The sequence below is a fragment of the Hemitrygon akajei genome, chromosome 6 (genome assembly GCF_048418815.1).
Source record: "Hemitrygon akajei chromosome 6, sHemAka1.3, whole genome shotgun sequence".
In the NCBI taxonomy this organism is placed as follows: domain Eukaryota; kingdom Metazoa; phylum Chordata; class Chondrichthyes; order Myliobatiformes; family Dasyatidae; genus Hemitrygon; species Hemitrygon akajei.
Genome location: NC_133129.1, coordinates 89,717,245 through 89,742,134, shown reverse-complemented (window position 1 = coordinate 89,742,134; position 24,890 = coordinate 89,717,245). Strand labels below are relative to the sequence as shown.

Here is a 24,890-nt window from a genome sequence, read left to right as displayed (position 1 = left end):
AAGCTGCCAGAAAAACCTCTACACTGCACCTCTCTGGGCTCGCGTCGTCCCCTCCATCCCTGTGTCTGGTACTGCTCCACCACCTTTACAGTTTGCCTTAACTTGTGGTCATTGGGTGTTTTGGTCCTTTCACTCCCCCAGGTGACCCAGGCAGGGATTATCAGGCCTTGGCTTGTGACCCAGCAGCACTGGTCTATGGGTCACACTTCTTATTCATGGACATCCATAGGCTCGCTCAGCAGCCTCTGGGATGGTCCTGATGGCTCTTTTCTTTGCAACCCTCCGTCAAGCCAAGGGGAGAGTAGGTTCTGCACAGCAAAATGCCAGAAAAACCTCTACACCCTTCTTCTATGGGCTCACATTGTCCTCTCCATCCCTGTGTCTGGTACTGTTTGACCAGCTCCTGGTATTTGGCTTGCAGTTTCAGCCTCTCTCACCTGGACGGCCCTGTTCCTGAGTATTGACACGGTGATGCCGTAGACGCTGACATAAACCGCTTTAACATATGACACTGTCTTCACTCCGTTGCGATGTTCATTAGCCGTGTACACAGTGAATGGAGTCAGGCTGGAGTTACAGGGCTTGGCCAACACATATGTGCAGTTGCCCTGGAAGTTGAACTTCCTCTTGTCGAAGGAGGTGTAGTGGGGGTCTCCGGATGCAGTGCAGGTGGAGGAACCTAAAAGGATAGACAGTGAGGAAACTAGTGAGTAAAGTTCACCCTTCTAGAGGCAGAAGAATTTCCACAGCAGACTGCAACTGTGTGGGTATGGGTAATCTGGCGCCACGGTAGTGAAGTTGTTAGCACGGAGCTATTACAGCTTCTGTTGTCGGAGTTCAATCCCCACTTCCTCTGTAAGTTGTTTCTACGTCCTTCCCTGTATGGGTTCCTCCGGGTGCTCTGGTTTTCCCCAATAGTCTGAAAACCTACAGAATGTTATGTTAATCGGTCACTGTAAACTCTCCTACGATTACGATAGAGTTAAATTGAGCGTAACTTGACAGCGTGACTCGAAGGGCTGGAAAGGCCTATTACTTTCTGTATCCATTGTGCAACAGAATGGAAGCAAAGATTAAACCGATTCCCTCAGCAACACCCCTGACCATTTACCTTTAGGATAACAGCCCTGGACACCACCTTTGTTGTCACAGTACTCGTCGGGGGCACAGCTGGTGTCCGTGCACTGGACGTTGTTGCTGGACAGGCACTTACACACCTGGTTACAGGCCTCAGACCAGATCACCTCCCCAGGCTGGAAACACAGAGAGATGCACATTAGAGTGTGGAGAAGGAAGGCCCATCTGAGAGACAAGGGAGCCTGGATTTCTATTGCACCTTTGTGAACACACGTTTAAAGTCTCTCTCAGATCTGCACGGGAGAGTGAGGCAAAATTGTGCGAACATTCAAAACAGTGACTTCAACACAGTAATTTCAGAGCCTGACACAAGAACGTTGGTATTACCTGGTAATAGGTTCCATTGTACACACAGCCGCACTGATTTCTTGGGACACACTTGTCTCCGCTCTGAACAAAGCCTTTGTCGCACTGACAGCCCTCGGCACACGGCTGGTCACAGAGCTGAGGACGAGGCTCGAGGCAGGTGGCTGGACAGGCTGAGGCACAGGGCTGGTAGTGACTGTTCGGCGGGCACCGGAGAGCTACGGAGAAAAAAAGAAAAGGATGTCACAGCAGAAAGGGACACTTGGCTCTAAAGCGGAAACAATCTCCAGTGGTCAGGAACTTGTTTTCTGTGCTACGTACGGCAGAAGGTTTCATTTCTCCAGGTCCCAATAGTGACGTTGCGTTGCTGACACTGAGTGACATAAGATTCCAGGGCCTCGCACAGTTGCTGCTTGTTGCCGTTCAGTGCACACATGTCGTACACACAGTCCTGGAAGAAGGCCTGGGGGAGGGAAGAGTGGATCACAGATTATGATGTGAAAATATCCCTGCATCATCATGTTGAGAACAAGAAATAAAAATATAAACACACAAAGAGGAGTAGCAGCTAAAGTCAGATGGATCAGTGTTTTAGTGGTGTAAACAGAATTACAGAGGCATGAGAGTAGAGCTGGCCAAAATTGATTGGAAGGGAACACCAACAGGGATGACAGCACAGCAGCAGGGGCTGGAATTTCTGGGAGCAATTTAGAAGCACAAAATAGATACATTCCAAAAACAAAATATTCTAAAGGCAGAACAATGCAACCATGGGAAATCAAAGCCAACATAAAATACTAAGAGAGGGCATATAATAGAGCAAAAATTAGTGGGAAGTTAGAGGATTGGGAAGCTTTTAAAAACCAACAGAAGGCAATTAAAAATGTCATAAAGAAGCAGAAGATGGAATGTGAATGTAAGCAAGGCAATAATATCAAGGAGGATAGCAAACGCTTCTACGGATACATAAAGTATAAAAGCGAGGTCAAGGACAGACTATCTGATGACTGGAATATGATGCTGTTGAGATAGTAATGGGGAACAAGCATATGATGGACTGACTGAATATATATTTTGCATCTGTCTTGACTGTGGAAAATACTAGCATTAAGCCGCAAGGGGGCAGAAGTGTGTGAAGCTGCCAGAGATGGTGATTGGGAAATTGTAAGTACTTAAGTCACCTTGACCAGATAGACTACACCCCAGGGTTCTGAGGGAGGTGGCTGAAGAGATTGTGGAGACAGTAGTAATGATCTTTCAAGAATCAATCGTTTTGGAGGAATGAAACCCCACTCTTAAAGAAGAGGGAGAGAGAGAAGAAAAGAAATTACAGGCCAGTTAGTCTGAGCTCAGTGGTTGAGAAGATGTTGGAGTCAATTGTGAAGGATGGAGTTTCGGGCTACTTGAAGGCACATGATAACATAGGTTGTAGGCAGCATGGCTTCCTGACAGGAAAATCTAGCCTGACAACTTTTTTGTAATTGTTTGAAGAAATTACAAGCATGAAAGATAAAGGAGAATCAGTCAATATGTGTAGTTGGATTTCCAGAAGACCTTTGACAAGGTGCCAATCATGAGGGAGCTTATCAAGTTAAGAGCCCATGGAATTACAGGAAAGATACCAGCATGGATAAAACAGTGGTTGATTGACAAGAGGCAAAGAGTGGGAATAAAGGAAGCCTTTGCTGCTTGGCTGCCAGTGACTAGTGGAATTCCACTGGAGTCTGTATTGGGACTGCTCCATTTAACATTATATGTCAATGATTTGGGTGAAGGAATTGATGGCTTTGTGGTCACGTGTGCAGATGATATGAAGAAAGTTGGAGGGGCAGGTAGAATTGAGGAAGCACAGAGGCTATAGAAGGACGTAAACAAATTAAGAGAATGGGCAAAGAAGCAGCAGATGGAATAAAGTATTGAGAAGTGTATGGTCATGCACATTGGTAGAAAAAATAAAAGTGTAGACTATTTTCTAAATGGCGACAAGTTCAGAAATCAAAATTGCAAAGGGACATGGGAGTCCTCCTGCAAGGTTCTGTAAATGTTAATTTGCATGTTGAGTTGGTGGTGAGGAAGGCAAATGCAATGGTAGCATTCATTTTGAGAGGACTCGAACATAAAAGCAAGGATACAATGATGAACTGGGGAGAGGCTTCATCTGGAGTACTGTGAGCAGTTTTGGGCCCCTTATCTCAGAAAGGATGTGCTGACATTGGAAAGAATTCAAAGGAAAATGATTCTGGTATTGAAAGACTTACTTATGAGGAGTGTTTGATGACCTTGGGCCTGTACTCACTGGAATTCAGAAGAATGAGGGGTGATTTCAATGAATATTGAATATAGAGTGTTGAAAGGCCTCATTAGAGTGGATATAGTGAGGATGCTGCCTATGGTGAGGGAGTCTAAGACCAGAGAACTCAACCTCAGAATTGAGAAATGTCCATTTAGAACGGAAATGAGGAGTAATTTCTAGAGCCAGAGAGCGGTGGAACTGTGCAATGTGTTGCCACAGGCAGCTGTGGAGGCAAAGTCATTGGGTGTATTGATAAACTCTTGATTAGTCAGGGTGTGGGGGATATGGGGAGAATGCAGTAATCTAGGACTGAGGGGAAAATGAATCAGCCATGACAAACGCCAGACCCTCTATGGGCCAAATGTCCTAATTCTGCTCCTATATCTTATGGTCTTAAAAACAAAACAAAAAAAATGGAATACATTATAAAGAGAAATCAGTGGCTTTGTTGTAAGGTAGAAAATAATCTACAGCAAAATCTGACCATGAGCATTCTTTGTGCAATATATCCTTTGCAAGAGGAGAAATAAACTCTTTACTCAGTGAACTGCACTATGGGTAATTGACTACTTCAAATTCACCACAACAGGGAATTGGGGAATCAGTGTTCAGGGTCATCAAGAAACAAAGCCTTTGACAGGGGTGGGATTCACATTGCGATATTTCGCAGTGTCAGCCTGAATTATCAGCTCCCAATTCTTGTCCTTGGCTTCTAACCAATGGCATTCTGGACTCAGTGTTCGGACTGGCTCTATGGCCTAAAGTTAACAAATGACAGAGGTCTAGATTGAGCTGAACTGAGCTGAACAGAACATGGCTGGACTGGTTTGATGCTTTGTGGTTTGTTGTTTTGTATTCTGTATTTTTCACTTCTTTTCACTGCATATACAACCCTGAGATTCATTTTCCTGCGGGCACACCCAGCAAATCTATAGAAGAGTAACTGTAACAGGATTAATCAAAGATCGATCAGAGTGCAGAAGACAACAAGCTGTGCAAATGCAAACATAAATAAATTCCAATAAATAGTGAGAACATGAAATAACAAGACAAAGAGTCCTTAAAGTGAAATCATTGGTTGTAGGAACATTTCAATGATGGGAAGTGAGTGTAGTTATCCCCTTTTATTCAAATGCCTGATGGTTGGGGGGGGGGGGGGAGGTGGTAGTAACTGTTATTGAACCTGGTGGTGTGAGTCCCAAGGCTCTGGTACACTCTACCTGATGGCAGCAGTGAGAACCTGGAACAATGCTGCTTTCCTACAACAGCATTCCATGAGTGAGACAGACAGACAGATATACTTTATTATTCCCAAAGGAAATTGGGTAAAAGCTTCCCCAGACATGGGTAGAGAGGAAGTAACAGGAAAATGGAGACTCACCATTGGGTCAATCTTGTAGTGACAGGCAGCGAATGGGCCAAGATGATCTAACAATATCCCACAGTAGGAGGGTCCTTCGTAGGTGTCACGTTCAGCCTCAGAGCATTCTGGGGTCACCTCGGTATCTGTTAAGGTACAGCTGAGAAAAAGAGGGTGGGGTTTGAGGGTGAAGGAGAGAGAAAAGATAATTATCATTTATTTCATATTATGGAAAAATGACAAATTCTGCTTTGTTGGCAGCCTCCGTCAGGGTTTTTTCCCCTGAACCCTTTACATCCTGACAAGCTAATGAAAGGAGGGGGCCAGATCAATATGGTCACGTCAAGAGACAATGAATTTTATGTAAAGAGATTAAGAAACACAAGACAGATAATTATCGCACTAACCACGTAATTACACCCTAACCCTTCGCCTCACCCTAAACTAACCCTGGCCTTCACACCCTCACACACCCACGCGCACACTCCCCACAAACCCTTGGCTACACACCCTCATAAAGTGGCAGGGTCGCATGACGCTAAATCTCCAGTAATGAGATCAAGAAAGAAGAGGGAGAATTATCCCTTTTCTCCACATATTTACAAACTAACCCTAATGCGTGATCATATTTATAAAGGAATCAGTTGGTTTATGTCTTCTTCATTTGCTCTTTGTTTTAATTTGGAATGTGGACTGGACCTGTCAGGCACGCCCACTCCTCATCTTTCTGAAATGTTTTGCTTCATCACAGATGAACTTTTAATTTTCCTGAGTCTCTGGGATCTCAAGTAAGAAGCTACAGATTCTTTCCCGGATGGTATTCCTCAATTCTACGAACGAGGTAAAGAGCCTTGGACCAAGTGATGGCCAACTTCTCTGTCTTTGCATTCAGTGAGATATTTTTTGTTGGCACTTGAAAGAAAAACTAACTAACCTTTTCTGTAAAAATGCAATATTATTTGATCTGAGTTTAGGTCTCCCTCATTCACAGAACTAACTCCTTTCACTTTAGAAAACTTGCTGAGCCCATTATCTTGGTGGATCACTAAATCTGATCTGCTGCACAGTAACAAAACACAGAGAGGTACTGTTAAAATGGCTACCTTATTTAATCACCATCAAGTCTGGAGAAATAACACTGGACAACAAACTTTTTCAACAGTATTGCTTCCACGTTTTTTTTTTGTTCATGATAGACCACTTGAAGCTGAACACAGACTTCTTGTATCACATACCTCCAAAAGGAGCACAAATCTGTTGGGTTTGGAGGCTTCCTTGCCTCAAGTGACCTGGAACCATGTTGGCCAGGGTCAGGGCTTTATCTTTTGGCTCTTGGTGGGGTCACCCATGCCAAACAGGTCAGAGGATAGATAGAGGCCAGACTAAGAGTGGTCCACTGGTCCTCCAGGTTCAGGGCTTCAGCTCTAGGCTAACAACCGGGATCAATAAATCAAAATTGTTACAGAAACTGCAAAGAAGAATCCTTCTGCCACTTAGTGCGACGGTATTTCTGAGTCTTCACCTGAGACTTGCATGACTGAAAACTGAGAGGAAGCTACTGACACAATGGAGGAAGCCCTGAACGCTACCAGAGATGGAGGACCCTCAGTGGCCTGTCGGTCGCAGTCCATCATAGGTACTGCGCCTCTGGTAGTCACTGGGGTGTGGCTTCCCCAGGGCGCAAGCCAGGGCAGAGTTGATATGGAGATCCGTCTGTTGCCCATGCAGTGGGACCCTCCTCTCCATGCTGATGACAGGTTCAAAGGAATGATGAAAGTCGATACAGTTTGGTGCCAGCAGCATCACAGGATTTGCCGTGCCAGTGCTGGGTACAGCAGTCAGCCGCCTTCAGGACTCCAACTCCGGATTTTTCCTCGGGGTTTACTCCCAAAGCCTTTCCTGTGAGCGGGTATAGCCACAAGGCAGCGGGGGTTTGAAATCGGAATTTTCTCTCTCCTAGATGAGCTACCATCCGTGGTTAATGAGCCCCATCTGCCCGGAGCAACAGGTTTTAAGGCACCAGTGGCCCACCTTTGCCCCTTCTCCTGCCAGTGAGAACAACTCTGCCGGGCATAAGTGCAATGCCACACGTGAAGGCCAGGAGTTGGAATTGGTTGTCAGAGCCTGTTTGAAACACATGCCATGAAGAGCATTTGTTTAGCAGTGGGAGCTCGTCCCCACGACCACCCTTCGGCTATGACTACCCTTGGAGGACCTCCACTGCTGTCCTAAATGCCAGTGGTGAATAGGCAGTAAGTAAGTAATTATCATGTAGGAAATTGGAAAAACAAGAAATTAACTTTTATTGAACAAAATATGTTATGCTGCTGCTGATGCCTTGCAATAGGTCTACTGAGCTAAAAATGTTTTGTTGATGACTTCCATTTCTACTCTGTGTCTGAGGCTTCTCGCTTAAACATCCAACAATAATCAGCCAGCACTGATGGGTTCCAGTTACCCCGATACCATTTCCCCATGGCCACAATGTCCTGGTGAAACTTTTCACAATGCTCTTCATTGACAGTGCCAAGATTTGAAGGGAAGAAGTCAAAATGGGAATGCAGAAAATGAACATTTAGTGACACATTGCACTTGAAGCATGTTGTCAACTAGCTGCATGTAGCTTGGTGCTTTGTAGTTGGCAGGAAAAGCACTGAATGCCTTTCATGCAATTTTCTCTGCTCCCACTAGAAGTTCTTTGAATTGCCCATCATTGATGACCTGTTTGACTTGTGGACCAACACAAAAGCCTTCCTTAATCTTGGCATCAGTTATTCTGACTTGAATTATGAATTGAAATAACAAATATAGGTGATATCTAAAGAATAGTGTGTGATAGTGAAATTTCTTGGTGATTTACAGATGAGAAGCTCAAATTCCAAAAGATGCACCCAAAACTATTCAGCAAGCAAAATCATTGTTGTCCAGTGTAATTGATCAACGTATGAATGTTTTGACAATTTGTCCATTCTCCATGGGACAGTGTAGAACTGCAAAAGGAGGTAAATTCTTCATTGTCTGAAGAGGGAGATTGAAACATCGAGACAGCGTGTGAAGCTAATGGAGGCCTCTGCACTCGAGTGATCTCTCTCTGGATGGTGAGAGTGTCTGATGATTCTCGAGTCGGGGAACTCGAATAAGCAATGCTGCAGATGCAACATCGAAAACGCGAGCTCTTGGACTCCCCTCCAGCTGTGGTAGGATAATATCACTCTCTCCTTTGTTATTGAGAGAGAGGCTCCATTTGAGATGTCCAGATGTTGAGATGGGACAGTAGTTTTTGATGGACTTTAGATCATGGTCTCTGGGTGCTTGCAATTATTTACTTGGTAGGTGGTGGGGCCTGATGCTTTTTCTGGAATGTGAAGGGAGGGAGAAGGAGGGATGTTTGATGCATTTGTTGCTACGTGTGGTTGGGAAGAAGGGAGGGAGAATTTGGTACTCTAATCTTTTTCTGTCACTCATTCTTTCTTTTTCTCTCTGTTCTGTGGAAGTCTGTGGAGAGTAAGAATTTCAGGTTGTATACTGTATACATTCTCTGATATTAAATTGAACTATTGAACCATTGAATTCCTCCACTCCTTCCTGCAATTCTCTGGGAAAGGATCAATGATTTGGGGAACAAGTCCTTTGCCTCCCTATTTCCCACTTACTTCTGGTCCACGTTCCAACTGTTGCCGAAGTCATTGACTCCCTTCACCACCTGTCCCTCGGGAGTTCTGAAATCATCGCTGGGGATCCCGTTGTAGTCACCGCACAGGCCGCACAACTGGCCGGAGTAGCTGGACAAAGGGAGAGGGAGATGGAAGTGAGATCAGAGTGGTAGTATGCAGCAGCTGTACGAGGGGTGATTCCAGACATTGAAATGTACTGGGATGGGGAAGCCGTGAGTCTGAGCTGGAAATGTTGGGAGAGCTGTTGGTCATAGGAGTGGGTAGTGGTACGACAGGGAGTCCTAGTGGGTGCAGAATGTGAGGCTTTGAACAGGTTCCCTGGAGTTTCTTTGGGAAAATGGTGCTGGGTGTGGTGGGCAGATGGAGACTGTCTCCAGAGGGGATGTGAGGTGACGTGCAGTCAGATACCTTGTGATAAAAAGGAATGGTGAGGAGGGAAAAGGAGGGAGGATGAGGATCGCAGAGGAAATCGTGTGCCATGTGGCCAGCTGTCAGAGGTAAATGTTTTGACACAGAGTGGTGGGTGCATGGAACGTGCTGCCGGGGTGGTGGTAGAAGCAGATACATAGAGGACATTTAAGAGACTCTTAGATAGGCACATAGATGATAGAAAATGGGTTATGTAGGTGGGAGGTGTTAGATTGATCTTGGAATAGGCTAAAAGGTCGTCTTAATATCATTCCCGGAAGGACCTGGACTGTGCTGTTGTGCTCTCAGTTCTAGGTAACTGTGAGTACTGCTCAGATGTGTGGGAGAAACTGAGCATCAGAGTGGCAGGAGTAGTGAACAGCCTGTTGGAAGAAGAGTTGGCAGTGAACAGGGTTAAGGAACGCACAGAAGCATTGAGTACTGGATGGAAACTGGTGAATGTGGTGTAAACGCTCTGATTTTGGCACTCAATGGACAGAGACAGTTGTGACAGTGAGATGGAGAATACAATGCAACCCTACACAGACCCATACCGCCAAGATGTGGGCTAAGCAATACGGCAGAAGGAGAGGGCTAGACTTACTCGCTGGTAATTTTCACGTCGACGTGGTGCCTGCCATCATAACGAACTGTCAGACCAAAATCTATCTGCAGCACAACGTATCTGCCAGAAGGCTTGATGGTGACTCCATGGATCGGGTGGATGGGAATGGTCACAGGCTCTCCATTCACCTGGAAGACAACAGACAGAGAAAGCCACAGAGTCATTCAGTTCCGGGCCGGGGATAGACTACAGTTTTTCCATAGGAAATGAGAGGAAACTGAAGGCTGTGAGACTGATCAGAGTGTGTCTCAGGATCCCGGTGGGTGAAATCCCAGCCGTAACCCCAATGCAATTGCAAGACCCTGTTGGGCATTGATAATTTAAGTTGCCGCAGGTCTGTTCCCCTTGTTTGATAGGGAGAATGGCGGTTTGGGAGCTGCATAGCCTTGGCTGTAGCGAGGTTTAGGCCTCAGTCTGTGAGCTTGCCTGCTGCCACTGTCCAGCTGAGGAGACACTGGAGGTGGTGTAGGTGTAGCATGCTGCCTGTGTTCAGTTGGGGCTGGCCTCTCCCATTGGTGCTGCCCTCCAGTGTTCGATTTGTGGAATGACAGGCTGTGTGGCAGGGAACTGTACCGTCAATATATGGGACTTGTTGCTGAAGGGTCTCGGACTGTATGTGTTTTTTTTGTGTGACTATATTTGTTTTGCTCACTATTTTGAATGCGCTGCGTATGTTTTGCACCCTGGCCCCAGAGGAACACTGTTTTGTTTTGCTGTAACCACAAATGGCTGAATGATAATTAAATTTGATTTGTTTTGATCTGATCTGGTGCCCGGACACGTTAGAACTTCCCTTCTGGCATCATGTTTAACAATCAGTAAATATGAACAATTAAATGAGTGAAAACTAGATTTGTTTCCTAAGGGTGGTTTGCTGGTCAACAAACAGATCTTTGCAGCAACTAGTATTCTGTTGTGTTGGTGTGCCCTTTCTTGGAAAGTACACACATACATATACTGGGTGATTGGGGTCTTTGATGATGAATGCCACTTTCCTGCCACAGTGTTTTATTTAGATTTGCTCAGTAGCTGGGAGGGCTTTACAGTGATGGAGTGGATAGTATCCACTACTTCCCCCCCCCCCCTTTTTCCTTTCTAGTACTGATGAAAGTTCTCAGCACGAAATGTCAACTGTTTATCCCTTTCCATAGATTCTGCCTGATATGCTGAGTTTCTCAAGTGTTTTGCGTACATTAGCAGTGAGACATTTTGGGTCCACACATTGGGGTTTATTCGAATGAAGACTGACCTTACTGACACAGTACATACTGGAAGAACTATCCCTTGATGGATAATCTTGAAACAGGAGTTTCATATTGGATTATATCCTGGTGCAGGTATATCACCTTCAAGCGGACCAAAGTCTTGTCATAAGGTTTAGAGACTTGTGTGCTTCAATGACCTGGAGAGCTATGTTGCCTAGAGTCAGGGCTTTATGCCTTGGTCTTGGTAGGGTCACCCATGCCAAACAGGTCAAAGGGTAGAGGCCAGTCCACTGATCCACCAAATTCGGGGGTTCAGCTCAGAACTAACAATGCTGACTGGTCAAACAAAATTGTTATGGAAATAGCAATGAAGAATCCTTCTATGTCCTGAGTCTCCACCTGGGACTTGCATGACTCGTTGGCTTAAGTGCCACCAGCAATCAATGGATGAATGATGCTGGGACACATTCTAGGACACAGCACAGGAATGTAACGTGGTCATTGGGTGTTTCAGTTTTCGGTTCTTTCAACATCAGACACTCGCCTAGGTGACCAAGGCAGGGATTATCAGGCCCTGGCTTGTGACCCAGCAGCACTGGTCTATGGGTCACACCTCTTATTCACATATCCATAGGCTCGATCAGCAGCATCTGGGATAGTCCTGATGGCTCTTTTCTTTGCAGCCCTCCGTCAAGCCAAGGAGAGAGTAGGTTCTGCACAGCAAGCTGCCAGAAAAACCTCTACACTCCACCTCTAAGGGCTCGCATCATCTCCTCCATCCCTGTATCTGGTACTGCTCTACCACCTCCTGGTATTTGCCTTACAGTTTCAGCCTCTCTCACCTGGACGGCCCTGTTCCTGAGTATTGACACGGTGATGCCGTAGACGCTGACATAAACCGCTTTAACATATGACACTGTCTTCACTCCGTTGCGATGTTCATTAGCCGTGTACACAGTGAATGGAGTCAGGCTGGAGTTGCAGGGCTTGGCCAACACATATGTGCAGTTGCCCTGGAAGTTGAACTTCCTCTTGTCGAAGGAGGTGTAGTGGGGGTCTCCGGATGCGGTGCAGGTGGACGAACCTAAAGGACAGACAGTGAGAGAGACGAGTGAGTAAAGTTCACACTTCTAGAGGCAAATGAATTGCCACAGCAGACTGCAACTGTGTGGGTGTGGGATATCTGGTGCCACGGTAGCGAAGTGGTTAGCGCGGAGCTATTACAACTCCTGGCCTCGGAGTTCAGAGTTCAATCCTCACTTCCTCTGTAAGTCGCTTGCACGTCCTTCCCTGTGTGGGTTTCCTCCGGGTGCTCTGGTTTTCCCTCATAATCCGAAAACCTACTGGACGGTGGGTTAATTGGTCATCGTAAACTCTCCCGTGATTAGGCTGGGGGTTAAATAGGGCGTTACTTGACGGCGTGACTCGAAGGGCTGGAAAGGCCTATTACTCTCTGTATCCACTGTGTAACAGAATGGAAGCAAAGATTAAACCGATTCCCTCAGCAACACCCCTGACCCTTTACCTTTAGGATAACAGCCCTGGACACCACCCTTGTTGTCACAGTACTCGTCGGGGCCACAGCTGGTGTCCGTGCACTGGACGTTGTTGCTGGACAGGCACTTACACACCTGGTTACAGGCCTCAGACCAGATCACCTCCCCAGGCTGGAAACACAGAGAGATGCACATTAGAGGGTGGAGAAGGAAGGCCCATTTGAGAGACAAGGGGAGCCTGGATTTCTCTTTTTGTGTAATTTATTTTTTTTATTGAAGTTCATCATCAAACAAACATTTCCGTAAGATGTATTTCAGACATTGTACATATATATCATATGATCATATATGTGACAAATCTCCACATAGTATTTATCTGAGGTATACACTTATAGAAAAGAGTGGAAAGAAAAAACAAGCAAAAGGAAAGAACTATGTACAAGTAGGGAGTGATTTTTTTTTACAACAGATTCATTGATGTGTGAGAATAATATCAGACTTATGAGGCATTATGCAGTTAAACCATTTTTCCCAGTATGAATCAAATTGTTCCAGCTTATGATTAACAGATGCTGTTATCTTCTCCATTTTGTAAATGTCCATTGTAATTTCCATCCATGCAGTTAAAGTTGGGTTCTCCTGTGATAACCATTTCCTAGTAACAGTCTTTTTACCAGCCACCAACAGTATATTCATTAAATATTTATCTCTTTTCAACCATTCTTGAGGTATATATCCAAAATATATGGTCTTACTCTCCTAGGGTATTTCACATTTAAAGATGTCTTGTAGGGCATTGTGTATCCCCCTCCAATAGTCTTTGATAACAGGGCAGTCCCAAAAAATAAGATAATGATTTGCATTTTGATTTCCACAAATTCTCCAGCAAACAGGGAGGTTACTATCATAATGGGATTTCTGAGAGGGTGTAATAAAATATATAATCAAGTTTTTCCATCCGAACTCCCTCCATTTCTGTGAACCGCTACACTTCCACTGATACCTTCATACTATTGTCCATTCTTCCTCAGATATAATTATCCCTCCTTCCTTCTCCCATTTTGTTTTAATGTATGAAGTTGAATGTGTTTTAAGATTTGACAGACCTTTATGAACACACGTTTAAAGTTTCTCTCAAATCTGCATGGGAGAGTGAGGCAAAACTGTGCGAACATTTAAAACAGTGACTTCAACACAGTAATTTCAGAGCCTGTCACAAGAACGCTGGTATTACCTGGTAATAGGTTCCATTGTACACACAGCCGCACTGATTTCTCGGGACACACTTGTCTCCGCTCTGAACAAAGCCTTTGTCGCACTGACAGCCCTCGGCACACGGCTGGTCACAGAGCTGAGGACGAGGCTCGAGGCAGGTGGCTGGACAGGCTGAGGCACAGGGCTGGTAGTGACTGTTCGGCGGGCACTGGAGAGCTATGGAGAAAAAAAGAAAAGGATGTCACAGCAGGAAGGGACACTTGGCTCTAAAGCTGAAACAATCTGCAGTGGTCAGGAACTTGTTTTCTGTGCTACGTACGGCAGAAGGTTTCATTTCTCCAGGTCCCAATAGTGATGTTGCGTTGCTGACACTGAGTGACATAAGATTCCAGGGCCTCGCACAGTTGCTGCTTGTTGCCGTTCAGTGCGCACATGTCGTACACACAGTCCTGGAAGAAGGCCTGGGAGAGGGAAGAGTGGATCACAGATTATGATGTGACCTGCATCGTCATGTTGAGAAAAAGAAATAAAAATATAAACTCACAAAGAGAATGAGTAGCTAAAGTCAGATGGATCAGTGTTTTAGTGGTGTAAACAGAATTACAGAGGCATGAGAGAGGAGCTGGACAGAATTGATTGGAAGGGAACACCAGCAGAGATGACAGCAGAGCAGCAAGGGCTGGAATTTCTGGGAGCAATTTAGAAGCCACAGAATAGATATATTCCAAAGAGGAATATTCTAAAGGAAGAATGATGCAACCATGGGAAGTCAAAGCCAAAATAAAATCCTACGAGAGGGCATATTAATAGAGCAAATATTAGTGGGAAGTTAGAGGATTGGAAAGCTTTTAAAAACCAACAGAAGGCAATTAAAAAAGTCATAAAGAAGCAGAAGATGGAATATGAATGTAAGCGAGGCAATAATATCAAGGAGGTTAGCATAGGTCTCTACGGATATATAATGTGTAAAAGAGATCCAAGGACAGATATCTGACTACTGGAATATGATGCTGTTGAGGAAGTAACAGGGAACAAGCATATGATGGACAGTCTGGATATATATTTTGCATCTGTCTTCACTGTGGAAGATAGTAGCAGTAAGCCGCAAGGGGGCAGAAGTGAGTGAAGTTGCCATGATTAAAGAGATGACAATTGGAAAATGGAAAGGACTCAATGTAGTTAAGTCACCTTGACCAGATAGACTACACCCCAACGTTCTGAAGGAGGTGGCTGAAGAGATTGTGGAAGCATTAGTAATCATTTTTCAAGAATCAACTATTCCGGAGGAATGGGAAATTCCAAATGAAACTCCACTCTTCAAGGAGAGACAGAAGAAAGGAAATTATAGGCCAGTTAGTCTAACCTCAGTGGTTGAGAAGATGTTGGAGTCAAGGATGGAAGGATGGAATTTCGGGCTACTTGGAGGCACATGATAACATAGGTCGTAGGCAGCATGGTTTCTTGAAGGGAAAACCTTGCTTGAAAATTTTTATGGAATTGTTTGAAGAAATTACAAGCAGGAGAGACAAAGGAGAATCAGTGAATGTGTAGTTGGATTTCCAGAAGACCTTTGACAAGGTGCCACTCATGAGGCTGCTTATCAAGTTAAGAGCCCATGGAATTACAGGAAAGATACCAGCATCGATAAAGCAGTGGCTGATTGCAGGGAGGCAAAGAGTGGGAATAAAGGGAGCCTTTTCTGCTTGGCTGCCAGTGACTAGTGGAATTCCACCAGGTTCTGTGTTGAGACTGCTCCATTTAACATTATATGTCAATGATTTGGACAAAGGAATTGATGGCTTTGAGGCCAAGTGTGCAGATGATACGAAGAAAGGTGGAGGGGCAGGTAGTTTTAAGGAAGCAGAGGGGCGGGTACGTAAACAAATTAAGAGAATGGGCAAAGAAGCAGCAGATGGAATAAAGTGTTGGGAAGTGTATGGTCATGCACATTGGTAGAATAAATAAAAGTGTAGACTATTTTCTAAATGGCAACAGAATTCAGAAATCTGCAGTGCAAAGGGACTTGGGAGTCCTCTTGCAGAATTCTGAAAATGTTAAATTGCAGGTTGAGTTGGTGGTGAGGAAGGCAAATGCAATGTTAGCATTCATTTTGAGAGGACTAGAATATAAAGGATGTAATGATGAGGGATTATAAAGCTCTGGGGAGGGGCCTCATATGGAGTATTGTGAGCAGTTTTGGGCCTTTGTCTCAGAAAGGATGTGCTGACATTGGAGAGGGTTCAAAGGAAAATGATTCTGGTCTTGAAAGACTTATTATATGAGGAGTGTTTGATGACTCTGGGCCTGTACTCACTGGAATTCAGAAAGAATGACGGGTGATTTCAATGAATATTGAATATCAAATTTGAAAGGCTTCATCAGAGTGAATATGGTGAGGATGCTGCCTATGGTGGGGGAACCACAGAATAGAGGGATGTCCATTTAGAACAGAGATGAGGAGTAATTTCTTTAGCCAGAGAGTAGTGAAACTATGGAATGTGTTGCCACAGGCAGCTGTGGAGGCCAAGTCATTGGGTGTATTTGAAGCAGAGGTTGATAAACTCTTGATTAGTCAGGGTATGATGGGACATGGGGAGAAAGCAGGAGACTAGGACTGAGGAGAAAATGGATCAGCCATGACAAATGTCAGAACACTCAATGGGCCAAATGGACTAATTCTGCTCCTACATCTGACAGTCTCAAACCAAAACAAAAAAAATTGGAATATATTCCAGAGAGACTTCAGCAGCTTTGTTGTAAGGTAGAAAATAATCTACAGCAAAATCTGACCATGAACATTCTTTGGAATATATCCTTTGCAAGAGGAGAAATAAACTCTTTACTCAGTGAACTGCACTATGGGTAATTGACTACTTCAAATTCACCACAACAGGGAATTGGGGAATCAGTGTTCAGGGTCATCAAGAGACAAAGCCTTTGACAGGGGCGGGATTCACGTTGCGATATTTCGCAGTGTCAGCCTGAATCATCTGCTCCCACTTCTGTCCTTGGCTTCTAACCAATGGCATTCTGGACTCAGTGTTCGGACTGGCTCTATGGCCTAAAGTTAACAAATGACAGAGGTCTAGATTGAGCTGAACTGATCTGAACAGAACATGGCTGGACTGGTTTGATACTTTGTGGTTTGTTGTTTTGTATTCTGTATTTTTCACTTCTTTTCACTGCATATACAACCCTGAGATTCATTTTCCTGCGGGCACACCCAGCAAATCTATAGAAGAGTAACTGTAACAGGATTAATCAAAGATTGATCAGAGTGCTGAAGACAACAAACTATACAAATACAAATATAAATAAATAATGAGAAAATGAGATAATGAGATAAAGAGTTCTTAAAGTGAGATCATTGGTTGTGGGAACATTTCAATGATGCGCAAGTGAGTGTAGTTATCCCCCTTTTGTCAAGTGCCTGATGGTTGGGGGGTAGTAACTGTTATTGAACCTGATGGTGTGAGTCCCGAGGCTCTGGTACATTCTACCTGATGCAGCAGTGAGAAGAGAACGTGGCCTGGGTGGTGGGGGTAACCAGTGATGGATGCTACTTTCCTACAATGGCATTTCATGAATGAGATGGTGGAGAAAAGCTTCCCCAGACCTGGGTAGAAAGGAAGTGACAAGAAAATGGAGACTCACCATTGGGTCAATCTTGTAGTGACAGGCAGCGAATGGGCCAAGATGATCTAACAACATCCCACAGTAGGAGGGTCCTTCGTAGGTGTCACGTTCAGCCTCAGAGCACTGGGGGGTCACCTCGGTATCTGTCAAGGTACAACTGAGAAAAAGAGGGTGGGGGATGATGGTGAAGCAGAGAGAAAAGTTAATTGACGTTTATTTCATATTATGGAAAACCAACCAATTCTGCTTTGTTGGCAGCCTCTGGTCGGAGTTTTTTTTCCCCTGAACCCTTTACAACCTGACCAGCTAATGAAAGGAGAGGGCCAGATCAATGTGGTCAGGTCAAGTGAGAATGAATTTTATGTAAACAGATAAAGAAACATATTTTGGCTTCACCCCCAAAACCCTGGCCCACCACACCATCACAATACATCACCTACACTCCCTCATAAAGTGGCAGGGTCGCCTGACACTGAATCATCAGTAACGAGATCAAGAAAGAAGAGGGAGAATGATCCCATTTCACTGCATATTTACAACCTAACCCTAATGCATGATCATATTTATAAATGACACAGTTGGTTTATGTCTTCTTCATTTGGAAAAACCTTTCGTTCTAATTTGGAACGTGGACTTGACCTGTCAGGCACACCTGCTCCTCGTCTTTCTGAAATGTTTTGCTCAATCACAGATGAACTTTAATCTGAGTAATGGTTTTTAATTTTCTTAATTCTCTGGGGTCTCAAGTGAGAAGCTACAGATTCCTTCCTGGATGGCTTTCCTAAAGTGTATGAACAAGGTAAAGAACATTGGGCCAAGTGACAACCAACTTGTCTGTTTTTGCATTCCGTGTGATATTTTTTGTTGGCACTTGAAAGCAAAATAACTAATCCTTTCTGTAAAAATACAATATTCTTCGATTTGAGTTTAGGTCTCCCTCATTCACAGAACTAACTCCTTTCACTTTAGAAAATTTGCAGAGCCCACTGTCTCTGTGGATCACTAAATCTGATCTGCTGCACAATAGCAAAACACAGAGAGGTACTGTTAAAAAGGCTACATCATTTGATCACCATCAGGTCTGAAGAAATAAAACTGGACAACAAACTTTTTTAAAACTATTGCTTCCTCATTTATTTTTGTTCATGATAGACCACTTGAAGCTGAACACAGACTTCATGTATCATGTACCTCCAAAAGGAGTACAAACTTGCTGTTGGATTTGGAGGCTTCCTTGCCTCAAGTGACTCAGAGAGCAATGTTGGCTCAGGTCAGGGATTTATGCTTTGGCTCTTGGTAGGGTCACCCATGCCAAACAGGTCAAGGGTCGATAGAGGCCAAACTAAGAGTGGTCCACCAGTCCTCCAGTATTAGGGCTTCAGTTCAAGGCTAATAAACTGACCGCTAAAATAAAATAGTTACAAAACACCAATGAAGAATCATTCTGCAACTTAGTGCGACAGTATTCCTGAGTGTTCACCCAAGTCTTGCATGACTGAAAACCAAGAGGAAGCTACTGACACAATGAAGGAAGTGCCAAGATTTGAAAGGAAGAAATCTAAATGGGAATGCAGAAAATGAATCTTTAGTGACACATTGCACTTGAAGCATGTTGTCAACTAGCTGCATGTAGTTTGATGCTCTGTAGTTGGCAGGAAAAGCACTGAATGTCTTATAGAACATAGAACATGCAATTTTCTCTGGTCCCACTAGAAGTTATTTGAATTGCCTGTCATTGATGACCTGTTTGATTTGTGGACCAACACAAAAGCTTTCCTTAATCTTGGCATCAGTTACTCTGACTTGAATTATGAATTGAAATTACAAATATAGGTGATTTCAAAAGAATGGTGGGTGATAGTGAAATTTCATGGTGATTCACATGATCAGCAGCTCAAATTCCAAAAGGTTCACCCAAAACTATTCAGGAAGCAAAATCTTTGTTGTCCAGTGTAATTTATCAACGTGTGATTGTTTTGATGATTGGTCTATGGGACAGTGTACAGCTACAAAAAGGAGGTAATTGTTGATTGTCTGAAGAGGGAGTTTGAAACATCAAGACAGCGTGCACAGCTGTTGGATGCCTCTGCACTCGAGTGATCTCTCTCTGGATGGTGAGAGAGTCTGATGATTCTTGAGTCGGGGAACTTGAATAAGCGATGCTGCAGATTGTAACATCGAAAACTCGAGGTGTTGGCCTCCCCTCCTGCTGTAGGAGGACAGTATCATTCTCTCCCTCGTTATTGAGAGAGAGGGTCTATTTGAGATGTCCAGATGGACAGTAGTTTTTGATGGACTTTAGATCATGGTCTCTGGGTGCTTGCAATTATTTACTTGGTAGGTGGTGGGGCCTGATGCTTTTGCTGGAATGTGAGGGGAGGGGGATGTGGGGATGTTTCATGCATTTGTTGCTGCTTGTGTTTGGTAAGAGGGGAGGGAGGATTTGGGGCGCTAATATTTTTCTGACTCTCATTCTTTGTGCTTTTTTCTATCTGTTTTGTGGATGTCTGTGGAGAGTAAGAATTTCAGGTTGTATACTGTATAATTTCTTTGATTTTAAATTGAACCATTGAATTCCTCCACCTCTTCCCGCAATTCTCTGGGAAAGGATCAATGATTTGGGGAAGAAGTCCTCTGCCTCCCTATTTCCTACTTACTTCTGGTCCACGTTCCAACTGTTGCCGAAGTCATTGACTCCCTTCACCACCTGTCCCTCGGGAGTTCTGAAATCATCGCTGGGGATTCCGTTGTAGTCACCGCACAGGCCGCACAACTGGCCGGAGTAGCTGGACAGAGGGAGAGGGAGACGGGAGTGAGATCAGAGTGGTAGTATGCAGCGGTTGTACGAGGGTTGATTCTGGACATTGAAATGTACTGGGATGGGGAAGCCATGAGTCTGAGCTGTAAGTGGTGGGAGAGCTGTTGGTCATGGGAGTGGGTAGTGGCACAACAGGGAGCCCCTATGGGTGCAGAATGTGAGGCTTTGAACAGGTTCCCTGGTGTTTCCTTGGGAAAATGGTGCCGGATGTGGTGGGCAGATGGAGGCTAGTTCCAAAGGGGATATGGGGTGATGTGTAGTTAAAATACCTTGTGATAAAAAGAAATTGTGAGGAGGGAAAAGGAGGGAGGAGGATCGCAGAGGAAATCGTGTGCCATGTGACCATCTATCAGAGGTAAATGTTCTAACACAGAGAGTGGTGACTGCATGGAATGTGCTGCCGGGGTGGTGGAAGAGACAGATACATCGAGGACATTTAAGAGACTCTTAGATAGGCACATAGATGATAGACAAATGATTATGTAGGAGGGAGGTGTTAGATTGATCTTGGAGTACAGTATAAGATCGTCACAATATCATGCCCTGAAGGACCTGTACTGTGCTCCAGTGTTCTAAGTTCTATGTAATTGTGAGCACTGCTCGGATGTGCTGGGGAAATGTACTGAGCATCAGAGTGGCAGGAGTAGTGAACAGCCAGTTGGACGAGGAGTTGGCAGTGAACTGGGATAAGGAACACACAGGAGCATCGAGTACTGGATGGAAACTGGTGAATGTGGTGAAAACACTGATTTTGGCAATCAACAGACAAAGAAAGGCACAGGAGATGTGACAGTGAAACGGAGACTACAATAATCGCCGAGATGTGGGCTCTGCAATACGGCAGAAGGAGAGGGCTAGACTTACTCGCTGGTAATTTTCACATCGACATGGTGCCTGCCATCATAGCGAACTGTCAGACCAAAATCTGTCTGCAGCACAACGTATCTGCCAGAAGGCTTGATGGTGACTCCATGGATCGGGTGGATGGGAATGGTCACAGGCTCTCCATTCACCTGGAAGACAACAGACAGAGAAAGCCACAGAGTCATTCAGTTCCGGGCCGGGGATAGACTACAGTTTTTCTATAGAAAATGAGAAGAAACTGAAGGCTGTGAGACTGATCAGAGTGTGTCTCAGGATCCCGGTGGGTGAAATCCCAGCTGTAGCCCCAATTATAACTTCAATGCAATTGCAAGACCCTGTTGGGCATTGATAATTTAAGATGCCACAAGCCTGTTTCCCTTGTTTGACAGAGAGACTGGCAGTTTGGGAGCTGCATAGCGTCGGCTGTAGCAAGGACTAGGCCTCAAGCAGTGAGTCCAAGGGTCCTAGACTGTATGTGGTTTTTTTTGTGTGACTATATTTGTTTTGCTCACTATTTTGAATGCGCTGCGTATGTTTTGCACCCTGGCCCCAGAGGAACACTGTTTTGTTTTGCTGTAACCACAAATGGTTGAATGATAATAAAATTTGATTTGATTACTTCTGCTGTGTAATATTCAGTGAAATATTAGAATTGCCCTCCCACCATCATGTTTAGCAATCAGTAAATGAGAATAAACAAATGAGTGAAAACTAGATTTGTTTCCTAAGGGTGGTTTGCTGGTCAACAAACAGATCTTTGCAGCAACTAGTATTCTGTTGTGTTGGTGTGCCCTTTCTTGGAAAGTACACACATACATATACTGGATGATTGGGGTCTTTGATGATGAATGCCACTTTCCTGCCACAGTGTTTTATTTAGATTTGCTCAGTAGCTGGGAGGGCTTTACTGTGGTGGTGTGGGCCATATCCAGTACTTTCCCCCCTTTTTCCTTTCTAGTCCTGATGAAAGTTCTCAGTCCGAAATGTCAACTGTTTATCCCTCTCCATAGATTCTGCCTGACATGCTGAGTTTCTCCAGTGCTTTGTGTGTGTTAGCAGTGAGACTGTTTAGGTCCACACATTGGAGTTTATTAAAATGAAGACTGACCTTACTGACACAGTACATACTGGAAGAACTATCCTTTGATGGATAATCTTGAAACAGGAGTTTCATATTGGATTATATCCTGGTGCAGGTATATCACCTTCAAGCGGACCAAAGTCTTGTCATGAGGTTTAGAGACTTGTGTGCCTCAATGACCTGGAGAGCTATGTTGCCTAGAGTCAGGGCTTTATGCCGTGGTCTTGGTAGACTCACCCATGCCAAATAGGTCAAAGGGTAGAGGCCAGACCAAGAGTGGTCCACTGGTCCACCAAATCTTGGGGTTCAGCTCAGGGCCAACAACCCTGACTGGTCAAACAAAATTGTTAAGGAAACAGCAATGAAGAATACTTCTACATCCTGAGATTCCACCGCCGCCCCCCCCCCCACCCGAGTTACATGACTTGTTGGCTTAAGTGTCACCAGCAACCAATGGATGAATAATGCTAGGACATATTCTAAGAGGCATTAAAACACATCACCAGCAATGTAACTTGTGGTCATTGGGTGTTTTGGTCTTTTCACTCCCCCAGGCGACCCAGGCAGGGATTATCATGCCTTGGCTTGTGACCCAGCAGCACTGGTCTATGGGTCACACTTCTTATTCATGGACATCCATAGGCTCGCTCAGCAGCCTCTGGGATGGTCCTGATGACTCTTTTCTTTGCAACCCTCTGTCAAGCCAAGGGGAGAGTAGGTTCTGCACAGCAAAATGCCAGAAAAACCTCTACACCCTTCTTCTATGGGCTCACATTGTCCTCTCCATCCCTGTGTCTGGTACTGTTTGACCAGCTCCTGGTATTTGGCTTGCAGTTTCAGCATCTCTCACCTGGACGGCCCTGTTCCTGAGTATTGACACAGTGATGCCATAGACGCTGACATAAACCGCTTTAACATATGACACTGTCTTCACTCCATTGCGATGCTCGTTGGCCGTGTACACGGTGAACGGGGTCAGACTGGAGTTACAGGGCTTGGCCAACACATATGTGCAGTTGCCCTGGAAGTTGAACTTCCTCTTGTCGAAGGAGGTGTAGTGGGGGTCTCCGGATGCAGTGCAGGTGGAGGAACCTAAAAGGATAGACAGTGAGGAAACTAGTGAGTAAAGTTCACCCTTCCAGAGGCAGAAGAATTTCCACAGCAGACTGCAACTGTGTGGGTATGGGTTATCTGGAGCCACGGTAGTGAAGTTGTTAGCACGGAGCTATTACAGCTTCTGTTGTCGGAGTTCAATCCCCACTTCCTCTGTAAGTTGTTTCTACGTCCTTCCCTGTATGGGTTTCCTCCGGGTGCTCTGGTTTTCCCCAATAGTCTGAAAACCTACAGAATGTTATGTTAATCGGTCACTGTAAACTCTCCTACGATTACGATAGAGTTAAATTGAGCGTAACTTGACGGCGCGACTCAAAGGTCTGGAAAGGCCTATTACTCTCTGTATCCACTGTGCAACAGAATGGAAGCAAAGATTAAACCGATTCCCTCAGCAACACCCCTGACCATTTACCTTTAGGATAACAGCCCTGGACACCACCCTTGTTGTCACAGTACTCGTCGGGGGCACAGCTGGTGTCCGTGCACTGGATGTTGTTGCTGGACAGGCACTTACACACCTGGTTACAAGCCTCAGACCAGATCACCTCCCCAGGCTGGAAACACAGAGAGATGCACATTAGAGTGTGGAGAAGGAAGGCCCATCTGAGAGACAAGGGAGCCTGGATTTCTATTGCACCTTTGTGAACACACGTTTAAAGTCTCTCTCAGATCTGCACGGGAGAGTGAGGCAAAATTGTGCGAACATTCAAAATAGTGACTTCAACACAGTAATTTCAGAGCCTGACACAAGAACACTGGTATTACCCGGTAATAGGTTCCATTGTACACACAGCCACACTGACTTCTTGGGACACACTTGTCTCCGCTCTGAACAAAGCCTTTGTCGCACTGACAGCCCTCGGCACACGGCTGGTCACAGAGCTGAGGACGAGGCTCGAGGCAGGTGGCTGGACAGGCTGAGGCACAGGGCTGGTAGTGACTGTTCGGTGGGCACCGGAGAGCTACGGAGAAAGAAAGATAAGGATGTCACAGCAGGAAGGGACACTTGGCTCTAAAGATGAAACTATCTCCAGTGGTCAGGAACTTGTTTTCTGTGCTACGTACGGCAGAAGGTTTCATTTCTCCAGGTCCCAATAGTGATGTTGCGTTGCTGACACTGAGTGACATAAGATTCCAGGGCCTCGCACAGTTGCTGCTTGTTGCCGTTCAGTGCACACATGTCGTACACACAGTCCTGGAAGAAGGCCTGGGAGAGGGAAGGGTGGATCACAGATTATGATGTAAAAATATCCCTGCATCATCATGTTGAGAAAAAGAAATAAAAATATAAAATCAGAAACAGAAGCAGAAGCTGAAGTCAGATGTATCAGTGTTACAGTGGAGTATAGAGAATTACAGAAACACAAGAGAGAAGCTGTCTTAAATTTATTAGAAGAGAACACAAGCAGGGACGAAGGCAGAGCAGCAATGGCTGGAATTTCTGGGAGTAATTCGGAAAGCACAGGATAGATACCTTCCGAGGAAGAATTATTCTAAAAGCAGAATGATGTATCCATGGCTGACATGAGAAGTCAAAGCCAACATAAAATACTAAAAGAGGGCATATAATAGAGCAAAAATTAGTGGGAAGTTGGAGGATTGGGAAGCTTTAAAACACCAACTAAAGGCAACTAAAAAAGTCATAAAGAAGCAGAAGGT

The 24,890-nt window shown here is 44.8% G+C and overlaps 1 protein-coding gene across 3 annotated transcripts in view; it reads right to left on the bottom strand.

The window, feature by feature from the left end:
* LOC140729243 (IgGFc-binding protein-like) overlaps positions 1-24,890 on the bottom strand; it is a 225,277-nt gene that overhangs the window by 171,992 nt on the left and 28,395 nt on the right. For all 3 annotated transcript variants that reach the window (XM_073048804.1, XM_073048805.1, XM_073048806.1), the window contains exons 14-31: positions 24,297-24,438; positions 23,997-24,193; positions 23,644-23,785; positions 22,969-23,210; positions 21,038-21,186; positions 20,013-20,141; positions 17,374-17,512; positions 14,039-14,180; positions 13,739-13,935; positions 12,534-12,675; positions 11,851-12,092; positions 9,783-9,931; positions 8,750-8,878; positions 5,118-5,256; positions 1,765-1,906; positions 1,465-1,661; positions 1,112-1,253; positions 438-679 (exon numbers count right to left, since the gene is read on the bottom strand). In XM_073048804.1, the coding sequence (XP_072904905.1) occupies positions 438-679; positions 1,112-1,253; positions 1,465-1,661; positions 1,765-1,906; positions 5,118-5,256; positions 8,750-8,878; positions 9,783-9,931; positions 11,851-12,092; positions 12,534-12,675; positions 13,739-13,935; positions 14,039-14,180; positions 17,374-17,512; positions 20,013-20,141; positions 21,038-21,186; positions 22,969-23,210; positions 23,644-23,785; positions 23,997-24,193; positions 24,297-24,438 (3,003 nt within the window). The remainder of the gene's footprint in view (positions 1-437; positions 680-1,111; positions 1,254-1,464; positions 1,662-1,764; positions 1,907-5,117; positions 5,257-8,749; positions 8,879-9,782; positions 9,932-11,850; positions 12,093-12,533; positions 12,676-13,738; positions 13,936-14,038; positions 14,181-17,373; positions 17,513-20,012; positions 20,142-21,037; positions 21,187-22,968; positions 23,211-23,643; positions 23,786-23,996; positions 24,194-24,296; positions 24,439-24,890) is intronic.